This window comes from Gekko japonicus, unplaced genomic scaffold, assembly GCF_001447785.1.
Source record: "Gekko japonicus isolate JY-2015 unplaced genomic scaffold, Gekko_japonicus_V1.1 scaffold1566, whole genome shotgun sequence".
Taxonomy (NCBI): Eukaryota; Metazoa; Chordata; class Lepidosauria; order Squamata; family Gekkonidae; genus Gekko; species Gekko japonicus.
In genome coordinates this window covers 110,102-120,080 of record NW_015168698.1, presented here as the reverse complement: position 1 = coordinate 120,080, position 9,979 = coordinate 110,102, and the positions used below count along the sequence as shown (strand labels likewise).

Here is a 9,979-nt window from a genome sequence, read left to right as displayed (position 1 = left end):
GATAAAAAGATCAGTTTCTCCACTGCATACCCTCTCATGAATCTCCCCAGTCATTTCTTCTTTATTCCTCACTGCAAGATTTAACTTCTAGAGACTCAAGTGAGGAAATTGAACCCTGAAGAGTGAGAAGTTTAGCAATTTACCTTAATGAATTTTTACAGGAGCACAGAGATTTACCAGGTTCCAGGAAATAGAGACTCTCTGTGGTAAAATAAAAAAGGACACCTGGAACCTAAAGAGATCCTTTATGCAAGTGAGAGACAAAACTGCCTTCAGTCTCAGTGAGAAAGATAAACTATAAATAATGTAAATACAACTTACATTATTTAAGATATTATTAAAAAGAGCAAGAGAGAAAATCAATTATTTCCTAACCTATAGCATATCTGAGCAGGACACTCAGGCTTGCTTCCCCCCCCCCCCCAAGAAGAAAATTCTTTTAAATCTGATTTAATAGCATCGTTACTAATTTAGAAATCACTAAGTCAGTTGTAACAAAATGAAATATGGATGCAGAGAATAAATAAACAGGTTATTTTGGAAAAAAACAGCATTCAAAATGGGAGTTTAAAAAGGCAGGTACTTTGCAGGACTATTTGAAGAATTAGAAGCTGAAGAAAAGAGTGTCTGGCAGAGGTCCCCTCCTCCCCCAAGTAAACTTCTTAGGGAGATTTTATTTCTGATCTTCAATCAAACTTACATGAATAAAAGATCATCTGAACTCAGAGACATCAAGAGAAAACTGTACCATCCATGGGTTTTTAGCAGTGAACGGAATTGGTATTCGCAGAAATGATCTACAGATATGGCATGTTCTGAGATGCACATTTGGTCAGAGAGAGCATTCAGTGTATTTGTTATGTTCTTATGCAAATTAATGAGGTGAAAGTTTTAATAAGCTTACTCCTCCTGGAAGCAAAAATTGCTTTCATTTTTAGGCCCATTTATTATTTTAGTTAAAATACTTCCATGCCACACATTTCTTTCTTTCTTTGAAGATGGCTTGCAAATACAAAAGAATAAAAGAATAAAAGGACATGATTGAGATTTAAAAGGACAGCAGCAGAAACATGCCATGGTTGCTTTGGCTGCTGCTCAGTGAAAGGAATGAGTTTTCCTCTCCCTGTCCTTCTACAGGGGAGCTAGGCAGTGATGTATTTGTTTGAAAGGGAGAGCCAGTGTGGTGTGGTGATTGGAATGTTGGACTAAGACCTGGGAGATCTTGATTCAGATCACCACACAGCTATGAAGCTCAGTGGGTGATCTAGGACCACTCACCTTCTGTTAGCTTAACCTGTTGTTGTGAAGGAGCAGGGAGCCACAAATGCCATACTGAACTTCTTGGAGGAAGGGTGGGAAGAAAAACATTATATGGAAGGTACAGTTGGGGGAGTCTGTTGAAGGAATGACCTTTAATCCCTCTTTTTGTGCAGAGTGACTGGCCCTGTATGGTACGAGGGGGAGAGACCAGGTAACAATTGGGCAGGCAGTTAACAAACCTCAAAAAGATGAACATCTGATCCCGTATCAAAATGTCAAAATAACAGTTGACAATGAAGAGACTGAATGTGTGAAATAATTCACTTTCTTAGGATCACTGACCAACCAAAATGGCAAATGCAATCCAGAAATAAAACATCAAATCACGCTGGGTCTCACAGCCGTAATAAGCATGAATTGAACATGGAAGAGGAAATGTAGCACGGAGAAAGGGGCCTAAGCCCAAGCACAGACCACCAGATCAACAGAAGGAGAAGAACTTTATTGGCGCCGGTTCAGTCAGCGAAGCACGCTTTAAACAGACTGAACCCAGAGCTATGCAGGCTCCAGGCTTTTATACTGCAACAAGGTTACACGTCATCATTTACATCACCAGAGTGGAATTTTCCATTGACTAGGCTTACTTTTCCCGCCCAAACCAAACAAGCTCACTTCTGCCCCCTTATGACTGGAACATGAACAGCAACTATCCCCTTATATGGGCAAGGAATAATAAATGCCTACTTCATTCCCCCCTTTCGGTCCTTTCTCTGGGACAGAGAGAGAGACCGACCAATAACATGGCATAGCATTTATTCCTTGCCTGGAGAGTATACAGTAACTAACAGTACTTTTCTTCTTTAACCTGTGGAAGAATTTATGCATTAGTGTTCAACCTGTTCCTTTTAGCAGTAACCAAATATAAAAGTTTAACAGTATCATTGTGAGCTAACATTGCATTAACTGTTTTGGTAGCTACATTCTTAATCAAAGGTATCAAACAAGGGAGAAGTAACAAACCACCAAAGGCTAAAGCTATTAAGAACAATATACGTTTCCAATCTCCAAGTATGTTTCCGAACCAATCTTCAGTATCTATTCCTGTCCAGGTTTGGACTGGGACATGGGCTAAATTACGCATATGTTCTGTAATCTGTTCAATAGCTTTACCATTGTCATCAATCTGTAAACAACAATTTGAAAGGTTAAACTTTCCACAAACTCCTCCTTCAGTTGCTAATAAGAAATCTAAGGCAAGTCGGTTCTGGTAAACAGCAGTGCGAAGTTGTGTGTTGGTTTCGGCTAATACAGACAGAGCCAGGGAAGTTTCATTAGTTATGATTTCTAAAACCGCTTGTAGTCTAATTATTCGATTTAGCATATAAATGGGGGTTCTATAACCATATGTACCATCAGCTGCCCAGGTAGCTGGACCATATACTTGAATAATACGTTCTGGAGGCCATTCATCATCTTTCCAGTTACCTACAGCTAATCCCCGTATTTCTCGCTTTGAGCGTCCTAACTCATCATATACTGGGACTCCTAACCTTTCTCCGACAGTGAGGGGTAGGAGGAAAAAGCTAGGTTTTATAGTACCTAATATACAAGCACCATTCCATGTAAGGGGCAGGGTTGCATAGGCAGCTGAACCACATATCCAGTATAAGGAGTCTGGAGCTCTCCATTCTTTAGAAGTGCTACAGGGGTTGTCCCATAGGACTTGTAAACGACTCATATTAACATAAGGTGGGGCTTGGGTGACATTCGGATTAGCAAAATTAATATAGGCTTTAGGCTGGGTGCCATTACAGAACCATCCTTCTTCACAATCTAGGGCTCCCACTGAAATGTTAAAAGGAGCTCCCTGTCGTATAAAACAAGTATGACCAACTAAGGGATTTTTCAGGATCCATCTACTGGGGCGGTGGATATTATTCCAGGAAAGGTTGAAAGCATGGGAGATATTATTAAGTTCTACCTCTTTGGCCTCCCAGGGCCATTGTTCTCCCATATTGGTACCTCCACAGACATAACAATTCTTAACTGATAGTTCTCCTGCAATTCTTTCAGCAAGATCGATAAATAGATTCTTGGTCACTGGGGGGATTTCTATTACTTTCCCCATTTCTGACCAAAAGGTTGTGTGAATCTTCATTTCAGTGCTTTGGATTTTTGAACTAATAGTTTCTATGACAATGCGTCCGTATGGACTTTTTCGACCACCAATATCTATGCCAACCCCATACATCAGTTTCTTTCTTCCCTGGTTCTCGGATGCTCGGAAATGTAAGCACAAGGGAGTGCAGTGGTTATGGCTGCAAGGGGTTAGACTAGTTCCCTGGGATAACTTAAAGTACGGGTGGGCTTTCCCTCCTCCCACTATTCCACCTTGAGGTCCATCTGAGATATTACCATCATTAGAGACATACCAGACTTGTGCTTCAAGTTCATAAGTTGATGACAGAAACATTTTCCCTTCTTTGGCATAGCTCTGCTCTTTAGCTAGCCCTCCACACGTTTGTCTAATTTCCCCTGCACTATACTTTCGACTTCGAGAGATGGCATGACATATGTCAAAACAGACTTGCATACTTTGACTAGACTGGGAAGTGACATTGGACGCTAAAAGGGAAGAGGTGAAAGTATCAGGACTTGTGTACCATCCACTAATATAAGCATAAACATTAATACGGGCCCGAGTCACATTGGACTGGGGTCGAAAGCACATAAATTTCCCTTGATTTACACAAACACTGTAACTTATGCCCTCATGAGAACATTGGGTAACTACAGACGAAATACAATCAAAGTCAGAATGATAAATGAGGGTTTGTGAGACTTGACCTTCACGAAAAGTGGAAGTAATGCAAGAGGTACAAGCAGGAAACCCCATAACTGGGATGCAGATCATAGAAGGTACAAAAACACAATTTAACAGAAGCATCCACATCTTGGGCCTGTGCGTCGACTAGTCAGCTTCCGGTGTGACTAGAGCAGGGCCTGATGCTCCAACGAAGGTCTGATTTTTCACCCGTGCGCAGGGAGACCGTTTCCGGTAGGTCTCAGCAGGGGTTCTGGAGTCAATCTTCAGCTGTGTCCTCTTGGGGCGTGGGCCCAAGAGAAGCAGAGCTTGCTGGATTACTGGGCACGACACGTCTAAGCTTCACAGTAGTAGGATTAGATCCTGGCTCAGCAGTCCATCTAGTATGGGCAAGCTTCAAATTCGTCCAGTGGATCCAGGGTTTCCTCTCAACGACCTTCACAGCTGTAGGGGAACTGAGTAAAACAGTGAAAGGTCCCTCCCACCTTGGCCCTAAGGGCTCTGGTCTCCAATTTTTAACCCATACTGAATCTCCAGGACTGACATGACACACAGAATCAAACAAGGGAACTGGGAGACAGGCAGAGTAATGTCTTTGGAGTTTCTCAACTTGTCGTCCAAGGGCTTGTAATTCTGCTGAGGTGATTAACTGATGAAACCCATAAGCATCGGTATGAACTCCCATGGTCAGTGGGGGAGGACGGCCAAACATTGCCTCATAAGGAGAAACTGAAGTTCGTTTGGAAGGGAGGCAGTGCAGTCGGAATAACACTAGAGGTAGAATCTTAGGCCATGGCTGTTCAGTCTCTTGGGTGAACTTCCGCAAGGAGGCTTTAAGAGTTCTATTAGCTCGTTCTACTGCTCCTGAACTCTGGGGACGATAGGCACAGTGTAATTTCCAGATGATTCCTAAGGCTTTGGCAACTTGCTGAGTTAATTCAGAGATGAAGGCTGGTCCATTATCAGAGGAAACCCAGGTAGGTAATCCGAATCTTGGAATTAGATCCCTTAACATGGCTCGGGCAACTTCTGAGGCCTTTTCAGTGGCAGTTGGAAACGCTTCTATCCATCCAGTATGCGTACAGACAAACACCAACAGGTAGTGATGACGACCAACTTTTGGCATCTCGGTGAAATCAACAACAAGCGAAGTCATTGGGGCTGGTCCTGGGGTATTGATTCCTGGAGGTCGTCGGGGACCTTCTCTAGGATTGTTTCGGGCACAGGTAACACACTGACGGCACACGAGGTCTGCTAATGCTGTCTTCCGTTCCAGATGAGCCCAGCGGTCTAAGGCTTTAACAAGACTGGAAGATCCATAATGGGTATTAGCATGAAGGGCTTTCATTATTTCATAGCCTAAGGAGGCTGGAATCCAAATTTTTCCTGTTGGCAAGATCCACCAACCTTCCTCATTCTTTTTTGCTGATTGCTGGTCACAGAGGTAGTCTTCATGTTTGGTGTAACGAGGCGTCCAAGCTGAGACTGGAGTGGGGAAGACAGGACAGGCTAAGACTGACGGACTAGGAACTAGAGTGCGGAGACAAAGTTTTCCTTCTGCTGCTTCCTTAGCTGCTTTATCAGCACGACCATTTCCTTCTGCAATTGGGTCAGACTTCCGTTGATGTCCTCGACAGTGGATTATTGCAATCTTAGTTGGCAGATTGATGGCTTCTAGCAGAAGACGAAGATTTGGCCCATATTTGATATCCTTTCCAGCGGCTGTAATAAATCCTCGGTGTTGCCACAGCATTCCATGTGCATGGGCTGCCTTGAAAGCAAACATTGAATCGGTGAATATATTTGCAGCTGCATTCTTGCTTAGATGTAGGGCAACTGTCAGGGCTATTATTTCTGCTAGTTGAGCAGATGTTCCAACGGGTAGAGATTCTGCTTGTATCACCTGATGGTCATCTACAACAGCATAGCCTGCTTTGCGACGTCCTTGAGGGTTGATGAAACTGCTACCATCACAGTACAATATTAAGTCTGGCTGCTGAAGGGGTTGGTCACGAAGGTCAAGACGAGATGCAAACAGCTGGTCAGTGGTTACTAGGCAATCATGCTCAACATCTTCACATGGTACTGGCAACAAGGTGGCTGGATTTATGTTGATGACAGGAGCTAGAGATACACCTGGGTTCTCGAGGAGAACTGCTTGGTACCTGGCCATACGTGAAACTGTCAGATATTTGTGACCACGAGCTTCTAAAATGGTCTTAACTCCGTGTGATACAAACACTGTGAGTGGGGCTCCCCAGGTGAATTTGTTTGCTGCTTCAATAAGTCTACAGCAGGCAGCAACAGCACGTAAGCAAGGGGGCAGACCGGCTTCTACAGCATCCAGGTTTTGGCTAAGGTAGGCCACAGGCCGATTGTGAGTCCCAAGTTTCTGGAGAAGGACACCTAAAGCAACACTTTGCTTCTCATCTACGCAAAGGGAAAAAGGTTTTTCTGGATCTGGCAGTCCTAAGGCAGGAGCCTCAATGAGCCGTTGTTTCAGGGTCCTAAAGGCAACATCTTGATCTGGGCCCCAGACAAAAGGTTCCTGTGTCCCCCCTTTGGTAGCTTCATATAAGGGTTTGGCCAAAAGAGCAAAGGAGGGAATCCATAACCGACAGTAGCTAGCTGCACCTAAGAAGCCTCGTAGCTCTTTGCGACTCTGGGGTAGAGGTATCTGGCACACAGTTTCTTTCCTTGCATTACTGAGAGACCGTTGATTCTTAGAGATTTCAAATCCTAGGAACTGGACTCGAGTTAAGCAGATCTGGGCCTTCTTGAATGAGACTTTATAGCCACAGGCATCAAGGAGACGGAGAAGGTTAAGGGTGCCCTGGGAACATCGATGAGGGTCAGGGGCACAAAGTAACAAGTCATCCACATATTGGATTAAGGTAAGGACCCCTTCTTGGGTGTCAAAGTTCTCTAAGTCTTTACCGAGGGCCTGTCCAAACAATGAAGGAGAATTTTTGTAGCCTTGGGGCAAACGAGTCCAAGTGTACTGACATGGGCTGGAGGCTCCAGGGGCTCTCCATTCGAAGGCAAAGATGTCTCTGGACTGGTGGTGAAGTCCAATACTGAAGAACGCATCTTTCAAATCCAAGACAGTAAACCATGCAGCCGTGGATGGAATCAGAGTCAGGATTGTATAGGGATTTGGCACTACAGGGTGGATAGCTTCTACTTGAGTATTCACTGCCCTCAGGTCTTGGACTGGGCGGTAATCAGGATTCTTGGGGTCTGGAGAAGGCTTAGGTACTGGAAGGATCGGAGTATTCCAGGCAGATTCACAGGGGATCAGGATGCCATCTTTCAGGAGTCTCTGAAAGTGTTTGGTTAACACTCTTCGGGCATCTTCACGAATAGGGTATTGACGCTCTCTCACTGGATTGGCAGTAGGTTTAAGGACCACAACTACAGGAGGTTGGTGTTTAGCAAAGCCTGGGGGATTATCTTCTGCCCATACAGTTGGCACTTCATTTCGGTAGTACAATTTATCCTGCACCTTTTCCTTGTCATAAAAAGCATCTTTATCAGTCTGATACTGGACTTCTTCAGGGTCACCATCAGGGTGTCTTCTAAATCCACATCCCATTAGGACCTCAGGAAGTCGCCACTCTTCTGTAGCATCAACCTCTAAATTACAACACACTAGTGAAGTTTGAGTCTCTGGAGGTAAGGACAGAAGTGCTGAGCCATCCGGAGTATCAAAGGTTATGGAGGCACGCATTTTAGATAAAAGATCTCTCCCAAGCAAATTAATCGGACAGCTGGGATTTAAGAGAAAACGGTGGGTGACCCGGTGACCTCCTAGAGAACAGGTTCTTGATTGGAGGTATGGGAGAGCAAGTTTCTTCCCTGCCATGCCTACAACTGTTAGGCTATCTTTAGTGGGCAGAGCAATGGGTGTCGTTACAATGGATACTTCAGCCCCCGTGTCTAACATGAAATCAACAGGATTTCCTTCAATATTTAAGCGGACCAAGGGCTCCCGAGGGCCACAATTGACAGAGCCCGGTCGCCCCTAATCATCATAGTTCATTCCGGCCATACCAACAAAGCCATCTTCCGACTTCCCTGCAGGGTAGGTGCGGCTGTACCGGCTTTCATTAACTTGCCCTCTTGGAAGGTGGTTAAAGCTCTGTCCTCTTCCTTGGCCTCTAGATCCTCCCCTCCCCCGGAGTCTGGACTGGCGGTTCGGACATTCGTTTTTCCAGTGGCCATCCGCTCTACAGTATGCACATTGGTCCCGGCCTAGGGTTCTAGGACCACGGGGCTCAAGGTTGGATGTTGGGGACGGGCGGTCATACTCATGGCCTTGGATCACTGCTGCTAAAATTGCTGCCTTTCGTCTATGCTTAGCTTCTTCTTCTTTCTTCTCTTCTTTATCTCTATTCACAAAAACCTTCTGGGCCACCTCAATTAATTGGGACACGTTCATCCCTTGGAACCCTTCTAACTTCTGTAATTTGCGTCTAATGTCAGGTGCAGCCTGGCTAACAAAAGATGCATTCACCATTGTACGGTTTGCTTCTTCCTCTGGGTCAAAAGGAGTGTAGAGGCGGTAAGCCTTGTACAGTCTTTCAAGGAAGGTATAGGGTGGCTCAGTTGGCTCTTGAATGACCTCCCTCAATTTAGCCATATTCATGGGCTTCTTTCCTGCTTCCTGGAGACCTAAGAGGATGGCAGTTCGGTATTCCTCTGATCTTCCTCTATCTGCATCTACATTGGGGTCCCAATTTGGGTCTATATCTGGGAAGCGGGCACGAACCCAGTCAGCTGCATTAGGCTGTTGGTCAGCAGGGACTCTGTTTTCAACAGTTTTCTTAGCAGCTGCCATGACTTTCCGCTTCTCTTCTGAAGTTAATAAAGCAGTAAGTAACTGGCTACAATCTCGCCAGGTAGGGGCATGTGTAGCCATAATTGTTGTAAACAGATCTGTCATGGGTCGGGGGTCTTCACTATATGGGGTCGTCTGTGTTCTCCAATTACAGAGATCGACAGTACTGAAAGGAGAATAGACCCATCTCATAATCCCATCCGCTCCTGCTGGAACTTGACGGAGAGGGCAGACTGTTGCTAAATTGCCAGTTTCCTGAGATTTGCCTACAGGCACTTTAAAAGGGTTCATTTCACTGAGTCCTGATGTAGGACTCCAATGAGTGGCGGGGCTCCAGGTCCCTGTTGTCGGATTTTTCTTAAGGACTGTCTTAGGTATGGGAGTGACAGGGGTCTCAGGTTCAGGAGCAGAGGCAGTAGCCAAACAGTCCACTAAGGATGGATAAATGGTGGAGACTGGCACTGAAGGGCTAAGCGCTTCACTGATTTGCAGTTCCTGAAGCTGCTCCTGGGCTGCAAGTTCTTGGGCGGCACGGGCCTGCGCAGTCTGTGATCTAGTCACTCTTGCTTCTGGGGGCGGAGTTGGAAGAGGAGGCGGTGGCAATGGCCCAGCAGAGTATGGTGGGGGCCAATCATCCTCCGGTGGCGGGCAAGTCACTTGGGGGCCTTGGGGCCTGCTTTCTGGGGTATTCAGGGTTGGACAAATTGCTGGCATAGTTCCTGGTGTTGGGCAAACTATAGGCTGGTTGGCTGCTGGGGCAGAGCCCTGTCGGGTTTTAAATCGCTTGGCCTTGGAAGGATTTTTCCTCACATATTCATACCAGCAGTAGACATAATGGAGCTGCTGATCGGAATGGTCCTCTTGGGGATCCGTAGCTGCCAGATAGACTCTGTGTAGCAGAGAGAGATCCATGGAGCCCTCTGGTGGCCATCCCACTGTAAACGCAGGCCAGTTTACCTCACAAAATGTCTGCAGACAGACTGGATTTAAAACTACGCCATGAGTGGCTGTGCCAAAAATTTCTTCAAAGTGCTTGAGCATAAACTGAAGAGGGG

At 45.5% G+C, this 9,979-nt stretch overlaps 2 protein-coding genes across 2 annotated transcripts; both read right to left on the bottom strand.

Annotated features, from left to right (window-relative positions):
- Positions 1 to 4,538: 4,538 nt before the first annotated feature.
- Positions 4,539 to 8,048, bottom strand: LOC107114060 (the record flags this gene model as incomplete). Its single annotated transcript, XM_015415483.1, has 1 exon — positions 4,539 to 8,048. A coding segment is annotated over exon 1 (3,492 nt), but the record flags the coding sequence as incomplete, so codon positions are not given.
- A 55-nt stretch (positions 8,049 to 8,103) lies between these two features.
- On the bottom strand, positions 8,104 to 9,654 carry LOC107114061. Its single transcript, XM_015415484.1, has one exon. It carries the CDS (start codon positions 9,636 to 9,638, stop codon positions 8,109 to 8,111), a length of 1,530 nt encoding a protein of 509 aa, XP_015270970.1. The 5' UTR covers positions 9,639 to 9,654; the 3' UTR covers positions 8,104 to 8,108.
- Positions 9,655 to 9,979: the final 325 nt, after the last annotated feature.